The 18,582-nt window shown below is 42.8% G+C and overlaps 1 protein-coding gene across 1 annotated transcript in view; it reads right to left on the bottom strand.

Moving 5' to 3' along the window:
- LOC139924442 (aryl hydrocarbon receptor-like) overlaps nucleotides 1-18,582 on the bottom strand; it is a 37,507-nt gene that overhangs the window by 12,191 nt on the left and 6,734 nt on the right. Inside the window, exons 2-3 of the mRNA XM_071915455.2 lie at nucleotides 17,975-18,165; nucleotides 989-1,089 (exon numbers count right to left, since the gene is read on the bottom strand). Of these exons, the coding sequence (XP_071771556.1) occupies nucleotides 989-1,089; nucleotides 17,975-18,165 (292 nt within the window). The remainder of the gene's footprint in view (nucleotides 1-988; nucleotides 1,090-17,974; nucleotides 18,166-18,582) is intronic.

Here is an 18,582-nt window from a genome sequence, read left to right as displayed (position 1 = left end):
TTGACGTCTGATAGCCAGCAGTTACATCTGGACTGATGCTCATATTCAGCTATTTCTTCATGTGTTCTTAACTGGTATGAACGTCAGAGAAAGTAAATCACAGCAAAGAGCGCAGACAAGTCCTTCACGATTAACTAAAGTTACAGGGACTGGGACAAAACAGAAATCTCTGACCCTAATTTTTTCCAATGTCGATTTGACTTTTGCTTTCAAGCCGTGGTTCGCTCGCAAGTGGCAGTGTGAACCAAATTAACCAAATACAAAAATGCAATTAAGTAAAGTAAACTTTTCCACTATGGCTCGGACCAAAGAAAACAAACTGAAGGTGTGATCACACCCTAGAACCCCAGTCTCTGGACCCACATGAACCTGTTGGCCTGGGACTGAAACCTGCCATAACCCTCTCTTCTGTGCCTCCCTCAGTTTCCTTCTGTTGGAAAGTGAAAAAATACAACAAATAGGTATGATTTATTTAGTATTTGATATTTTTTATTATTTAATATTTGATAGGCAAATCAAGGCACACCTCATGCGCTAGCATTGGGCCGCTATTCGATATTATTGAATATTGCGATATCCACGAAATATCATGATATTTCACATGATATCGAACAATTTAAACCTATAATCTACTAGTGGTAGGATATTAAAAAAACAAAAATAATCATGGCCATTGTTTCCTCCAATGCTTGAATAGTAAGATCACATTTCTAGGCTGTTAATAATAATAATAATTATTATAACCTTGACATTTGATAATATCGTATATCGCAATATTTTGGCGGGACAGTATCGCAATATTAAATTTTGGATATCGCTCAAGCCTATCATGCACACACCGCGTTTGAGTCAATGTGAATAGAAAGTCGCTTTACATGGGAAGTAACAGGGATATTACAGTATTACAAAGACCCATTCAAAAGTAATGTTTGAGTTCGAGTTGAGTTTTCCCCCATAAGCCCCCTCACCCTTGAGTGTTCTTTAGTACCTGGAGCAGTAGGTCCCCTTCAGTGAAGCCTGCGGAGTTCGTCCCATTCCCGTTCAGCCCATTCCCTCTGGGAAACATGACACTGCTTTTCTTAATGGTTGCTGCAGAAAAGGGAAAAAATTGGGGATGAAGGGGGCAGCAGAGGTAAAAGAAGGGAAAGGGATGGAGAGGGGGGGCACAAGGACACATTAGCACACGAACCTGAAAGCAATATGCACACAAGTCTGGGAGGTTTTTGGACTCTCGCACCCTCTGAGTTTATGCACTGAACCCCAAGTTGGGTTCATTTTGGGGGTGGATTTCATCAACATACCTACTGCCTCCACAACCATCTTCATCACTTATTTTTCTACATTGGCTGCCAGTCATTCTGTCCTTCACCCAACCTTCTCTCTCTCTCTCTCTCTCTCTCTCTCTCTCTGTCTCACTCAGCCCTCTCATCCCTCCTCTACTTTCTCTAAAGAAATCCCTCTCTCCTTAGCTGTTATTCTACCTCTCTTCCTTTCCTAAGACCTGGACCTTTGCACTCCTTACTTTTGGTTTCTTGTAATTTTTGGTGATCTAGGAATTGACGCATATTGTACTGTTGCACTCATTGGAAGTTGCTCTGGTCAAGAGCATCAGCTAATTGTCTAAAATGCAATGTAAGATAGAGTTACAGGAGAAGATTTATGGCCCATTTACTACTGTCTACATCTAGTTTACATTCCCCCACTCATTTTGCAATACATGCTGTATGAAATTAGATTTTTAGCATTTACTCATTTTTGTAGGTTTTACAGTGTCAAACGTAGCTTGACATGAAGTACTGTCCTAAAGAAAAAGACATGGATGTGACAATAAAGTTTGTAACATGTTTTTGAAGGATTATTTCCTGGAGGAGACTTCCATTTCTTCCTGTGGGTGTCAGCTGATTGACAGGATGTGTGAAGAGTGTGAAGTTGAAATGAAGCCTTCATGTTTACTGTGATGGATTATCTCGCTCTGTGGAGGTTGTTTTTCATACTGTATAATAATGAATGGCAGCAAATGGAGGAAAATTTGCCCTGATATCTCCAACTATGCTGACTGTGTGCAGACAAACCAGGAATAATGGAAAGGAGGGGAACATATACGATTGGCACAAACTTACTAGATATCCTTTAATGTGATCCCACAGGAAAACCCTTATCCCTCTCTGTCATTGATTTCTGTCCTCTGTTCCACTGCCTTCATGTCTTCATTCCTTCCCTTGTAATGAAGGCCAAACAGGGTGTGGATACAAGTGTGGATACATGAGTGGCATGTGGATGATGACGTCATGAGAGACCACTGCTCTCGTGCCACTGGTTTGAAGCCCTGACACCAACTGAAATCAAAATCACTGCACTGAGAAGAAATTCCATCCATCACGATCAGAACAGAAAATCGTTTTTTTTTCTGCCTGCCTCTCCGTGACTTCATGTTGGATATCATTTGCACACATCTGCAGCAGCACAAGAGCGTGTTGGCTATACTTGTTTAGTCTGTAATGGTGCTTAAAAACGTCCTGTTTTGTGTTGAACATGTTAACCTGCCATGTTTGAGCTTAGTGGAAACAGATGGGGATCAGAGCCTGAAGGATGCCTTTCTTTGTAATATTAATGATGTACATTTTGTAATAAGTTTTATAAACTGTGCAATGTTGGAAAGGAACAAAAAAAGCCCATGGTTTTATTGCAGCTTGCTCACGGAAAATAGGCCTGCCATCATGAAGTACTTAAAAGAAATTACATAATGGCATCACCGCATCAGATCAAATTATTTTGACTGTACAGTCTTGGCATAACTGTGAAGAGGATGCTTATATTTGTGAGCATCACCACTTTTCTGACATGCTACTGGCAAAACAATAATGTTAAATGTCATTCCATCAAACCAAATTCTGACATTATAAACAATAATGTCTCATATTTGGTATTATTTCAATTCCACTGAAATCAATAATTAAGTGTTACAGCATTATTCTAGGTTAAAATCTTCTAAAATATGTTCTGTTAAGGAGGCCATATAAAACAGTTTGTTTTTGCAACAGTTGTGTAATGGAAAGCAGGTTCCCAGGTTCAAGACTGGGACTGTGTATGCAACATAGTTCATGGAATGGAGACTGACTCACTGACATGGTTTACTTGGGATAAAATGTCACAAGACATCAGCCGCAACTCTTGCCATTTGGTCTTTTTTAGATGCTCCAGAGTGATCTAGCTTGCTTCTTTATTCATTCTTCTTTATTCATTATCAAAGAAGTGAAAGAAGAAACTTCTTTCACTTCTTTGATGGCTGAGAACTTGACTTTACGTGTTACATGCCTTGGTACTTTGAAGACTAGGATACACACAACATGCCAATTCTCTAAGGGTGATATGTATTCAGTGGAATCTGTTAAGATAATTAGGACACTTTAGGACCCTTCCACTGATTACATCTCCTTTAGATAACTTTTCCAGACACTAACTCTAACTTCAACTTGTCAAGCAGCATGTTTAGGGCTTGTCTGCTGTGGCTCCCCCTTGAAACAATGATCCCCCCTTCATCTGTGCTGTTGGGGCCCCTCTGAGGCCCCGAGACAAGGGATTTTAGGAACTCAGAGTGACAGGACGCCACTAGTCTTTACCTGAGCCACTCAGTGTCATAGCCTGCTAACAAGAGAACAAAGCCTGTTTAGACAACCACTTCCAGTTAGAGGATTGCACAAGACTACCTCTGGCAAGGTATCTGTTGTATAAAGGAAAGCTTTTTATTTATTTATTTTTTTTCCATCAGTGAAGCAGCTGAGATCCTGGTACTTATGTTGTTAATGGCACACCAAAACTCCAGTGGAGTCAGGGAGTGCATAACTTTGTTATTGCTACACAATGTTTGGCATTTCTAGAGAATGAAAGGCAGCCTGTGCCAAGCCCGACAACTGGCATTCAGCTCCACTGTTTGTTTTGGCTTTGCCAGAACTTTGGCCTCTTTTGCCAACGTGAATGAAGCACCCCATTGGTAGAGTCAAAGTTTCTCGGTCCCCGCACAGCAAGGCGGTAGATTGCGGAAACCACCCTCACTGTTAAGCATTGTTCTCTGGGCGGCCCACCATGGCATGATGTGGTTAGATTGCCTTTCCAATTTGGGAGAGTTATGCTTTTGTTGTAGCAGATGAAAACTCAGCACCCCTAATTTTGCTTACTTTGTTTGTGGTTGAACATGTTTGAAGAAGCTACATGCTCTAGATGTACTCAGCATTCTCAGAATTCTCTGTCTACTCAGAATTCTAAAGAAAGTTTCAGTAAAAGCAAAAAAGCTAAAGAGGAAATCATGTGTCTTGCCCCCAGGCACAAGATTTCATCACACTGATAATTCCTGTCCCCACTAGGTGGCTCTACATAGATAGTAATGCCTCCAAGTGTAACCCACAGCCATGTGACACGCACACTGCCCACCTGAGCCCACCCAATCTCTCCGCAAGTTCAAAGAGAGTAAATCCTCATAGAAGAATGGAACTTTTGTTCCCCCTCATGTCTGAACGATGGTGCATCATCAGTAGAAAAGCAGGCTCTGACCTGCACAGCTGTAGCTTTAGACAACATTGAGAGAGAGAGAGAGAGAGAGAGAGAGAGAAAGAGAGAGAGAGAGAGAGAGAGTGAGAGAGAAATTGGCATTGTGGAGTACTGTCATCAGTCTTGTTTTGTTGTGGTGTTGGGGATCTACGAATTCTTTAGTGTAATAATATATGAGAGGATCATCACTTAGCTTTGCACAATTACTGGGAGTGACTCAGTCTCTTCATACAGTAAGGTTAGACTCTACTTGGCACCGGTTCAGGTCCCTGCCGATGGGAATTTAATTTAGTTTTGTGTGTCCTGTTTCCTGGTCTGTGTGTACCTGTTCATTCATGTTGGTTGTGTCTGTTTGTGTGGGCGGGAATAAGCAACTGAGTTCGTCTGCTGCGTGTTTGGGTGCGTCTCCATTCTGTTTCAGGCTGCGGCTGTGGCTGGGCAGTATCAGCCTGTGGTAGTTGTTGTCGTTCTTATCATGACCTTGACGACTAAAATGGTGACTGAGTTGGCGCTGATGTCCCGTGCCAGAACTGGACATTCACCCAAGCGTTCTTGTTCTGTTTATTCTGAGTATTTGGTTAATGTTCCATCTTGTTATCAACATTTAATCTTTGTTTTTATCTCTCTCAGCACCCTTTGCATGTCTGACCGTGGAAGGACGGTCAGACTGTGTAGACTGTGTAGCCCTTCCCAAGGTTTCTTCCATTTTTTCCCCTAATGAGATGTTTGTGGTTTTCCTTGTTCTCATTGAGGGTCTACGGTGGGGGAAGGGGGGTGTCTTTTTCATTTATTATTTTATAATGTGGTTGTTCTGAAGCCCTTTGAGACTGTAACTGTGATTAAGGGTTATAGAAATAATCTTACCTATCTGAGCAGAGCCTTATAGTTGACACATCTGGCTTTTTGAAGGAAACACACCAAACTTGATATATTATTTTTTCAAAATGAGAGAAATAGACAGTCTAATTTAAAGCTGCACAAGGCAAGAATGTTAGTATCAGCCTAAATCACAAATTGGAGTTGGAACAGAGAGGAGCATCCTATGCCCCCGAATTGAGATGCCATGAATTCATACCATTTGCCCAAATTAAATTCTGGTGGAGAGGATCTGGTTAAATGCCTCAGGTGCCAAATCCCTTTTTTGAATTAGCCACACCCTGATGCCATTGGTGTAGGGGGTGTCTAGTGCTCAGTGTAGCACAAAGCATGTTGGAAAACTGTCACATGGTGACAATTTTGTTATAGAAAAAATCTGTAACAGTTTATTTGGATGTCCGATGTTGATAATCAACTAATGGGTGACACATTGTAGATGTTCAACAAAGTGTGCTTATTTGGTGCATCTCTACAGACTACGTAACCCTCAACCTGGCCCCATTTCTAAACCTATACCCAACCCTAAACCTAACCCTGACCCTATTTCTAACATTAACCCCAACCCTAAGATCAACCTTAGCCCAGTCATTGAATATCAATAGGCCTCTTTTCACACAACTGTGAGTATCATCTGAAACTCACCACACTTTTTACCGACTCATTAAAGTCACTTGATAGGAAGTTGAGTATCAACATTGGTCTATCCAGATGCCCTATTGTAGTGTAATTTGTATTGGAAATAATATGGCAAATACCGTCAAATGTTGTCAAACCAGCACTAATAAGAGAAATATTACTAGTACTGGTATTTTGGCCACATCTCCTGGCCCTACTAAAGACAGCGGCGCTGAAGAGGATGTCTTAACATCCCTTTCCCTGACCCCATAACCCCATTTTGCCTGCTCCGTGAAGGGGGTATGCTTGTACGTATGTGTGTGTCTCTGTCTGCACCCCCCCCCCCCCCCCCCCTCCCCCCTCCCTCCCCCCTCCTCCCCTTCTGACCTCTCTAGTCTGGCTGTCAAGTCCTGGCCAAGTCCAGTACTGTAGCAGCCCAGGAGAACTGTAACTGCACGCTAAGCAACACTGCACAGAACAGCGCAATAAAACGTTTAGCAGTTAACAACGGAAAGAGACGGGGGAAGAAAGAACACAATGCACAATTCACCACTGGGAAAGAAAACTAGAATGAAAACAAACAGAGGGCTGCAGAGGGGCCCACTTACTCACGCGAACATTGAGCGGAGGAAAAAAAAAAATGTGGTGGATTGTCCAGGTTTGGACTTGAATTTGCATGTGCTGTGTGTTTCTGAGTGAGAGAGGGTCTACGTTTGGCTGACGCAGCACGCATTTATTTTGTGTGTGTGTGTGTGTGTGTGTTAGTGTGTGTGTGTGTTTATGTCTAATATAGATTTAGATTTTGTCTGTCGTCTGATGCTTTGTTGTGTTGATGTCAGCATTGTTTGCCTGAGCTTACTGCACATTGTTGCACCGTAAGGGTAAACGTGTGCGTATGTATGTATGAGTATGTATGTGTATATTACACATGAGCCAGCATCTGCCAACACGACATGCATGGCTTTGTGTGTTAATACGACCGCACATTCACACTTGTGTGCTGCATGTGTTTGTGTGTGTATGTACGTTGGACTGTCCAGGTCTGAGTGTTTGTATAAGTGCTGTGTGAGCTCTTGCCAAGCGGTGGGTGTGTGTGTGTATGTGTGTGTGTGTGGGCGGGGGGGGGGGGTTGTTCAGGGGCCCCTTCCCCCTAAAGAGCTTGCGTGACTGGACTGGACGGACAGGCTGGGAGAGGCCACATCCTGGGATTTTCCTGTAGCGGCTGTTCAGATAAGGGAAGCGCTCTTGTCGGTATTGCTTACAAAAGCCCTAGGGACCCATGCGGGAGGATAGAGTGTGTTTGAGTGTGTGTGTTTGTGTGTGTGTGTTTGTGTGTGTGTGTGTGGTGTGTGTGTGTGGGTGTGGGTGTGCAGGCTGCCAGATCAGTCCTGCAGCAATGAGAAAACCTGTCTTTTGGCACAGGATCAATAGTTAACACAATCAACGCTAGACTTAGCCAGACAGCTGGCTGGACTGTCTTTACTGCACACTATTTTGTGCGGCCTCACATGATCAAAATTAAAAAAAAGTGTCTGTGATCCAGATTATTGAGATCCACACAACAATCCTGTCGATGCTGTTGAATGATAAACAGTCACATCTTAAAACTTAAAGTAATTATCTGTGACATTTTCATATAAATAAATATCTGTTTTGCTATTCTCTAACAGGAGATGATTTTTGCCATTTACCTACATTCCTGAATCAATTATGCATAGCTTTCTAATCAGTGTTTCTACTGTTTTCTTAACACTATAGATTCTATATCGTACATCTGGTGGGCACAGAACAGTAATATAGTGTACAGTGTTTCCAGTAACAGTTATTCATCCTTATTCATCCTTAGTCACAATTCCACTGAATCCACAAGTCAGTGTTACCTAATACAGGAGTAAAATCTGAACAACTGTTGCAAAGTAATGACAATGTGATAGCCTTAAGATGCGGAAAGAAAACTGTTGCTGCAATCCACTGACGTTAATTTGTTGTAATCATCGTAAAATTACAGTTTTTGTCTAAAAGTAACCAAATGCACGAGGATAGGGAGTTTCTTAAAGAGACATCAATGATTACTATAATACCTATATGAACAATAAATTGTATCTCAAAGATTAAATTATTACTAAAGCTTCACGTTTCAGAGAATGTGGGTTTCAGGGGGTCTTTGACAGATGTGACTCAAACCGCAGTGTGACTCAAAGTAAAAGGTGTTCATTTCCTGCTCGGTTCATGTGTTGGCATGACTGAAAACATGCCGCAACTAGATGAAGGGATACCGGGGGTAAAGTGCTTGTTCATTCCAGACATTACCCTCCGCTTTGACTGGGTGCATTGCACTTGACAGAGCTACACACCCCCACCCCCACCCCCCCACTCCCGATGCCCGTGCGCTGTGTCAAAGATGGCGTCGCACGCACGTGTTCATATTCTCACACGTGCCTGACACAGAGCTGAATTTTTGGCCCACTTTGCCACACCTCTCGCCCACCCGCAGGATCTCTTGACTGCCCCCCCTGGGCTCTACCTGCCTAAACAGTGCATACCGTAATTACCCTATACGCTACACACGGAAAAAAACTAAGCGTTACAAATGAACAAACGAATGAAAGATCGACCGAATATTCAGACCCCACCTAATAACTTTGTTAATAAATTGTAAAAAGAAAAAACCTCCAAGGTGCATTTGTAGACATAAACTATTCAAAGTCAAGGCTTACAGTGTCTACAGGGTGAACCACCAACTTGACACCACCCTTGTGTAAGCACACATGATTTGTTGATTCTATCAAAAGTGTCAAAGGGAGAGCACTGATCCCCATCCAAGTTATTACAGTATATATTTACTTAGCATAAAAATCCATCCACAGATGCCAGTATTGTTTGAGTCTGATTAATATTTGCTGTTCTGTTTTAATCCAGGTGTTTCAAGTTAAGTAGAAAGCTCATTATTGTTGGCTAGATTTGTTCCTATACCCTGACGGCAGTTCTGCTGATGAAAACAAACAGAGAAAACAGAGGTTAGATTTATGAACTGATATTTGATAGCATATCTATTTGGGAAGATCAAAAAGGCAAACATTTTGCCATCCTACAGGCCCTCTCCAATATGGCTGTTTTTCAAGTCAGGGTGCTTTTGAAATTCGACACCGAGTGAGGCCCTTCCACCATCAAACTGTGGCTTCCTGTGTCAGAAAACAGGCCATTATGGGATTGGAGAAATGTAGAACAAGCTTTTGATGTCAGATTCACTCCAGGCAAACATCCTTGTCATTCAGGGAACGGGGCAGCCTTTAAAGGATTTGACATCTTTTCAGCATCGGATAATTAAGTGAAATCCAAAGACCTACGAGGGTGTGTAGTTATTCTACACACAATCTGCTCTGACAGTTCAGGAAAACATTACAACTTAGGCTCTAGCAAACCCTTATTATCCTTTTAGCTATAGAGCTTGAATCAGTGAAATATTTGAATAAGTGAAATGTGGCAACTGGTCATATACATATATACATATACATACATATGAAATATGTATGCAAACACATACTGAAAGCATCTGCACAGTGTAATTTGCAGTTGTACGTTTCTCACAGGGTTCTTACAGGTTTTCAATTTCAGAATTCCATACGCTTTCCAGACCTTAAAGGAAAAATCCAAGTTCTCTAGAGGTTGTCAAAAGGCATTCTGGGAAATGTAGGAAAGTAGAAGTAGACGAGGCAGGTTGAGGGAAAGTGAGTTCACCAAAAAAGTGAATTATAACACTCCATCACAAAATAACTCCTGAAATACACTGAACATTGGACTAATTATATATCACAGTTTGATAGAATCCAATGGTGGATTTTCTTTTATTTTATAAACTGGACTTGAGGATTTTTGTGTTCAATATTTTGAATGCTAATGGTGGCTATGTGACTCTATAGCTGAACATTATTCTACACTACAACTAACATTACAGTATATGAAATTCTATTGAGTTAAAATGCTGTTGAGCAGATCCTCCACCACAGAAGTCTGAGGCCGAGATAAGAAGGATTTGACTGTATGTGCAATCACACGGCACAGACTGGTCAAACCAGAACAGAGGAGAGAACATGTTGAAAGGGAATGTATGCTGGCCACACACACGTCGGCAGAGAGATCAACTGAAAGGAAAGTTACAAATAGACGACTTTGTGTGGGGAAGTCCAATTGAAAGAGAGCGTAAAAATGGGAGTCAAAAGTAAGGAGAGTGAAGGAAATGCTGTAGTCATGGGGTTGGACGCCTGCCAGAGAGAGAGAGAGTATAAAGCATGCCAGCAATGCATAGGGGAATATTATCTTGATTTGAAAGCATTTAGTTCCAGCAGATCCTGTACACAGATCTCTGTTCTCACGCAGATGTGCAGGAAAAGGCGGTGCAAGCGGCAAATAACAGCCAATCAGCTGGGTCACACAGGCCATAGGTCCATCCTCCTGTCAGTCACTTGATTAATGTCCCCATTACTTCCATGACCTGAGGGGAAGGAAAGATCCTCACTTTTTTTCCATATCAGACAAGGGTGTAATCTAGGCATTTCAGGGAAGGGAAACGGCTTTGGCTGGAATAATGAGGTTTGAATTCTGCTGTTGTATAAAAACTGCCGGTGCGGCCGAGAGCTGCTAAGAAGAACGAAGCGAGATAGAGGATCCCTACGAAAAAACAAACAGTGATTATACGCTATTCATGACACGGTGTGTGTTCGGGTGGGGGAGATAACGAATTTACATTCAACACAGCGCCCTATTCTTGTCTGTCTGGGCTCTTTTTATCGGCTTGCAAATGACTGTCACCGGTCGCGGGCTGGGCACCGGCACAAAACACACAAAGCAGAATTCAGCTTGCCTTATGCGCTCGTCTGCGTCAGGCGTGCCCCACATATCGCTATAACGATCCTTATCGCTTTCCAGGCAGTTAATCAAAGCTCTCGCAAGGGGGATAGTTTGAAGGCAAAAACATTGACATTGGCCCCTATCAGTTGTCTAAATTTAGCCCCCTCAGATCAGATAGGCATTTGGATGCCATAGGGGCCGGCAGAAGGGGACAGAGATGGATTTTAGTTTGAGGGAGAAGTTGTTAATTATCTGTGATTCTCTACGCTTCTTCAAAGATGAGAGTGAAGTCAACACAACATAAACGGCCCTGGAAAAACCAGGCAAATCCATAATGACAACAAAAATAACTTTGTCGATGTCTAAATCGCTCTTTGCGTTCAATTGTTCCACTGCCTTTTTCTCTTTGCTGATAAATATTGCCACATTTCCTGGCGCGCGTTCACTGTTGATATTTGGAAATTCCTCCGTAACCCTGAGAGATGTGAATCATAATCTTCAAATAGAGGCAATAATACATCTTCTGTGTTTGTGAATGCCCTACCAAACTTTGAATTGGACAACAGCTGATTTTGGTTCAGCGTATAAACAAACAAATGCATTTTGGAAGCTTCTAAATGTCACAGCGAGCCTTGGTGGGCGAGCTCGACTCCGGCCAACGGGAACAGAAAAAAAACGGCTGAGCGTGGAGGGAGATGCAGTCCTGCGGTGCGAGCTGGAGAGACTAAGAACAAGCCTTCCACGAAGTGCAATTGGAATAAATGAAAACATAATTAAATCTCTCTCCCAGTGGTCGCTCGCATTCTCACGATATTCTGAAAGGCGAGTCATGAGTCGAGAGCCAGCAGGCAATCGTTCAATGAAAATAAAAAGCTGTCACCTCGGGAAAATATCCTTTTGCCAGATATGTTGATATTGGGCTGACAGGTGAATTATGCTGAGGTTTAAGAGGACCTATAAGTAAAACACATGTCTTTCAAGAAAATATCCTGATGATCAGCTCATCAGGATTCCATAACAAACAAGACTGGACTTCCCCATACTGATCCTCTGTCCTCCTCCGACTGGCAGACGTTTTCCAGGACTTAAAACGTTACTCTTAACTCTTTCCTCTTCAGTGCCTTTCTTTTACGCTTGTGTCATCTGAACGAGTGTGTGTGCATGTGTGTGTGTGTGTTTCAGATACAAATACATCAAATTATAGCACAAGATATGCCGTCACCACATCGGCTATAATAGTTAACAGGCGCAGGATGTTTTCAATGAACTTGAAAAGCCAGTCAACATTTTTCTCAAATTTCTAACAGCGTCACACAAATATGTCACCAGCAGTGAGCCACAAGCGTTCCAAAATATCCAATATTGCCTCATAAAGTCACGCTATGGGGCCAATAGACAAATTAGTTCAAATAGATCAACTATTTCAAGGCCGCGGCAAGCACAGCTTGTGCACAATGTTTCTTTAACAGCTCTTTAAATCTTAGCACCCCCCTCAGAAAGTGGCTTGTGTTTGTTCTTTTCTCCAAAGCCCTTTCTTTTTCTAACCATTTACGGGATCTTTATCTTAAATTCTAGGCATGTCCCCACTTGAAGACTCATCCCCGGCTTATGTTTTGACTGGGGTAACCCTTAAGAGTCAACCTTACTGATACAATCTCATTTAGAGGCCGGGCAAAGGCTCCCTGTTTGGAAAGCTGTCGCTGTCTGCGACGGTTCTTGTTCCATCACCTGCCTGAACGGTTTGCAAGTTTATCTCAACCAACGTAGGCAATAGACCGACATACTGACTTCACTCTGAACAGTGGTAAAGATTGAATTATTAGTGATCTATCTTCATTTAACTTAACTATGTATTCTAAAGGCACAATACATAATAACTTTATGATATCCCTACTAGGCTGTAATGTCACAATGATTCATTTTGTTCCCGTCTCTCACAAGAGTAGCTGCAAGAATATTACAACCTCCCATAAACGTGAACTCTCTGATCAAGTTCCAACCTATGCTCAGGTGTCTAAGAATTCAAGGCCTCGGATGGAAAAAAAAAAAGACCGTAAACCGCCTAACAAAAGGTCATATCAAAGCTATTTGATTGCTTTACAGAGACGAGACAGAAGACAATGCTGTGATACATGACGTTGCAACCCAATCTCCATCCAAATTATGCTGCAGTCTTTTTTTTTGTTGGCTCCCATTATTCACTCGTATCAAATAGAGGCTGAGCATGCCAACTATACAATCCAGCTCTTTTTCAGCCGGGGGTCGAAGCGCTCGGTTGGCATAAAGTACCGTGGCATGCAAGGGGAACGCTGGCATGGCTTGCCACTTGAACTCATTGACACTGGAGGAACAGGCGCGTATGGTTTGAGGTCTATCACATCCATGCATGCCAGAGGAGTGAGGTCAAAAGGTAAAGGATGACAGGGCATGTATGTGTGTAAAAGAGCCATTCATTGCAGTAAAAAATGTAGTGGTGCATTGCCTCAGAGCAGCTGACGAGGAAAAAACTAAATAATATAGCGCATTACACAAAGTGTTGCCACACATTAAGGGTGAACGTTCCGCTTTAATCAGCACCCTTCGCAAACATTGAGCAATACTCTTTTATGGTGAAAAACTGGGCGGGTCTACTGTGGAACTGTAACAAAGAGGCATTATTTATGAGCTGATGGGATGCACATGGGCAGTGTGATGTGACATGTGATTTTGATCCCGCCCTCCGCCCCTACACTGTACAGGCTGTCTTTTCAGCGTGTGTGATTCTTGCTGATGTCAAACGCCATGGAAGAGAGACAAAGAGAGAGAGAGAGAGAGAGAGAGAGAGAGAGAGCGAGAGAGAGAAAGAGATTGAGAGATTGAGACAGACATGGACACAGGGAGTGATATAAACTGAGAACTTGCAGAAGTACCGGGAATATTAAATAGACATGCAATATTAAAAATTGCACAGAAATGCTTGTGTATCAAATTTACCATTACCGTCTCTGATGAGAATAATTTTCCCAAACAACTATGTTCAATTTAAGTTTAAAATACACACCATACTAGCCTCAACGCTTCATTAAACTATTCCAAATGCGATCAATGCATGCATGATTAGATCTTGCAAAGACTGAACCCCATCCACTACTGCAAATGTGAGCTAGTTGGCCCAGCGCTGCAGAGGAAAATATCTGGATCCATCAAGAGAGTTTCTTTTCCATTTCTATGGATGTTTGTGTCAGTACAGTCCACTCTGGGGCTGGGATGTTTTTGCAGGCTTGAACGTGACCTTTGACTGTAGTGCTGTGGGGTGAAAGGAAGGGCAAGGGGAGTAACGAGGAGGGGGGGGGGGGGGGGCAGTATGCTGGGAATGGTGAAGGTGGTGAACGTCTCCCTGAACTCTTGTGAAGCTTTGACCTTTGACTCTGCAGAGTGCCAAGAGGAGAGTGGGAGGGGAGGCAGCTGTCAAACTCTTCTCACATTTATAAACAACAGAAAAAACGGTGTTTGAAAGGAGGCTGAGGCGATTCCACTGACATTCCACATGTGCTGCCCATGTTTAAATGCAGTTGAGGTACTAGCACCTACCATGCTTGGAAAAAGAAACCTATGATGAAGCTTTATTAGGGGTGTAACACAGAAGTCACGGTTCGGTTCACACCACGGTTTGGACATCACGGTTCGGTACGAGTTTGGTACAACGGGAAAAAAGCAACAAAAAAACCCAAATGCATAAGGCTAGGTTTCTTTTCATTTATTTTGAACAGACAGTAGTGCAAGTTACAGTTTGTTCCACCTAGTGTCGTATAGTCCCCCCTGAGGTAGTTGGTACAGCCTGTAGTGTATTAAGCAGTAAAATGTAAAATGTAAACAGTGAACATACACTCTCGCATAGGTCATATTTTTATGTAGGGCTGATAAAAAACAAAAGGCAATAGGTCACAATCGGCTACAAAACTGAAAAGCATCTCTTATGTTATGTTACCACTGCATATGGGCGCATAGCCAATGAAATGTAAATGCCAATTGCTTCGGTAATGTTTTTGGCCCTGTCTGCTTTTGCATCTAGAGGCTGCTTAAAAGCAGCGGAGATAAGTAGTTGGACTCCTGTTTTTTTTGCCTAGCTCCGGTGATTGGCACATCTGGGTGATGCTGTCGAATATGCGTTAGCATGTTCGATGTGTTTCCGCACACATACCCTACAACTGTAGAACAACGCCGACACACAGTCCTTGTCCGATCCACCACTCGCTCTCCATTGCTGTCGTAGTTCACTGGGAACTCGAAATTTTCCCACACTGCTGATTTGAAAGAAGCAGGCGGGTCTTCTAGCTCCTGTGTCTCATTTGCACTCGCCATAGTGTGACTGACTCAGTAGTAGCTTGAGCTAAGCTTAGCATGGCATGTTGCTAACTGTTATTGGCTTACAGCTTAAAGTTTCCAGGTGGAACTCGCGCTTGTGAAAGTTGGTTCTGCATTACGTTCATCAATCTTCGCACATACCGCGTATTCACCGTACGACTGCATGCATCGAACCGTAACGTCCGTACCGTGACGGTACGGGACGAATACACGTACCGTTACACCCCTATGCTTTATGGTGAGATATTCAACAGTAAGACTGAAGCAAACTGATAAACACACATATTGGATGGGTGTTGCTGTTGATAAATCATAACTACATGAGTAATACTCATTGGTATCCACTTAAAACTTAAAGGAATTCGAGGGATAGCCGGGATCAAACAATTTGTGCCTGGCAGGCCAGTTTTTACACAGCTACCACTATATCTTTGTGATTCAAAGGCATCTCTGAGATGCCTGGAACACCTCAGAAAAGAACTGCCTCTAAGACAGCATATCCCTCCCATCCCTCCATCAATACCAATACAGAGGACTAGAGATCTGCCACTGCAAACTCACCTACAGCCATGTCATTACAACTGAGTGATGTTTATCAGAAGGGAGAGTTGCCACATCGCACTTGTGTCTGAAATGTTTGCATGTTGGTGTAACAAGGTATGGCAGCAGGAAAAGAAAGTAGGTGAAAGGGTGCGACATGAGGAGGATTCTAGGTATGTCACCAGCTCCTCTGACTATGTGAATGTGTCCATTCTCACTGTGTGTTCACTCTGTTAACAATTTGATGGGTCGCTATATTCTGACTGACTTTAGGCGGTGTGAGAGGCTCCAGTTGCATCTATGCGGTGGTCCGCTGGTACAAAGTTTAGAACAGGCAACTCATGTGTTTTTCACTGCTTTGGTATTGCCTTTCATAACGTTACATCGTTTTGATGAGTTAACAACTTTAGTCCGTCTCGCACATGCCAGGCAGGACTATTGTTCACGAAAGAAAATCACATCTGTAGGGAGGCAAGGAATAAAAAGGAAATGTGACTGATGACCATGAAAAGTTCAGCCGTGGCCAACGTTTCTCTGCTGACAGGCTTGTTGAGCGTCCGCACATTGGGCCGGTTTCCCTTGTCGCTCAGCCCTATAGGAAACGAATCGACCGCCGCTGACTCGCCGATCACGTTGCTCTCAGTGCGAGCGCACGGTGAGAATCGGCGCGCGCTTTCCTGAGCAACAAGAGTGTGCGAGACGTTTTAAATAATCACTTCTTTCTAACAGCTCGTAAATTTAGGCGGTGTGTGCTCGGCTGCATCCTGCCCCCTTTAACACCTTTGCGTCTGTTCGTTTACAGCGGCGTGGGTTACGGAGACATGGAACAGAGCGAGAGAGCGCAAATTTAGTGCAATATGTCCTCTACGACCCAATACAGGCCGGACAGCAAATGTGCCATACAAGAACAACAGGAAGAGGACACATACCTTCAAAGAAATGGCAGTGAAGCCAGAGGCGCCAAGGCAACTTACTCAGCAGCCTGTCTGCCAACATCTAGGCTATGATGTCTGTTTAAGTCACTGAAAATTTGCAAGATGTGGGTGGTGGAGATGTTTTATAAATGACTCACAGATATGACTCACATGACTCATCAGGTTTCATTCCAAAAGGATATTTGGAAAAAAAACAGTGCTAGCACAAAATTAAAACAAGTATTAGTATTTCTTTAAGAATAGTAGGTAACTTAAGTCCTTGGCTGACAAAGTCATAACACTTTTACCGAGTGTATCCTCTATAATTTAGAGATATTGAATGATATACGGCATTTTGCAAATGAACTCTAACATCGATGTAATATTTGGTGTAATGCTTGTTTGGGTCCCAGTGTGTTGTTTTACATTTAAATATTTCTTTTCATCTCTGACTATTGTGGTTACAGAGAGGGTGGAGCGAGGTTGTGAGGATGTGCTGTTTCCTAAAACCAGATTCCGGCATGCTTTGCATTCCTAATCAGCCTTGTCTGCCCGATGTACTGAGAGCATTGTTATACTCCTATCTGTTCCAACATTTGTCTAACAGTTATCAGTATTGGCTCTAAACCGGTGCATATTTGACTAGTTTCCCAGACAGCACAACTTTCGCTTTTGACTGATATTCTTTCTTGCCCATTCATCAAGCTTCAGTTCGCCATAACTCACTCTAACCAAAGGCCTGATAGTTCGATCTCCGTGTTCGGTTTCAAGAAAAACAACCGGTCGTGATTTGAATCCATTGCGTGCTAAAGCAAATATCCCAAAGATCTAAGACATTCTTCTCTTCGGTTAAGTGAACTGCATGATCGATCAAGTGTGATATTGAACAGGTTGTTTGTGGTCTGCTCTGTATTTGAGAAAGACTCCGAACATTTGGGTGAACCAGGTTAAATAAACAATGATATGGGCAGGGCTGGGCACATTTGTGAAAGTTACAGATGAAACATCCTGCCTGCCCACAGGCGATGAGGGGTTTCAACACCAGTGAACAGCAACATCACAAGGAAATGCATGACGGCACTTTCAAAATCAGCAGCATTTGGGTCAAATGTGCCTAGGCTTGGTCTTAATATCAAACAATTGTGTCTTTGTGCTCTGCTCCACATTGTAAAACCATTGTCATATTTCAAGTGTAGTCTCTCAAGGAACAAGGAACCACTGCACAAGCCTTACAAACCTAAAAACTTGATGTAACAGGAGAAGACTTAGCCAATATTTGCCCTGGAACTCACCTTTGAAGAAGCTCTTGACCCTCATGTAGCCCACACTGAGGCGCAGGACGGAGAGTTTGTCCAGACGAGTGCGAACCTCCTCGGCGAAGGGCAGCAGGTCCGTGAGCCGGTCCAGCTCCCCGTTCAGCCGATCCCGGTGGCGCTTGGAGGGGTTCGATTTAATAACTCCATCGACACCAGGGAGCTTCTTACTGAGGGCCGAAAGGGACAAGATATATGTCAGGTCTTTGGATCTTGAGAATATTAGGCTATGAGGCACCGAGGCTTGTTTATAGGGATGGGACGATAAGCTTATCTCATGATACGATTTGATTCGCGATATGGGGTTCACGATTCAATAAAACCATGATATGATGTAATAAATAAAAGTTCAATGACAACAAAGTATGACTGTGCAGAATTCTGTTTATTTCTGAGCCACAAATCTTTCTAGCGATGGCATTGGCTTGCTAGAATGTAAACAACAATTTAAAAATGTCATTACAGAGTGCAAATAATATAATTTGGATGGAGATTCATTTTTCTGCCCAACAATACGTATTGTCACATTTTTGTATTGCGATGTATTGAATTTCGATATATTATCCCATCCCTACTTGTTTAGGTAC

The sequence above is a fragment of the Centroberyx gerrardi genome, chromosome 10, assembly GCF_048128805.1.
Source record: "Centroberyx gerrardi isolate f3 chromosome 10, fCenGer3.hap1.cur.20231027, whole genome shotgun sequence".
Classification (NCBI taxonomy): domain Eukaryota; kingdom Metazoa; phylum Chordata; class Actinopteri; order Beryciformes; family Berycidae; genus Centroberyx; species Centroberyx gerrardi.
This window is presented reverse-complemented; position numbering and strand designations above follow the sequence as displayed.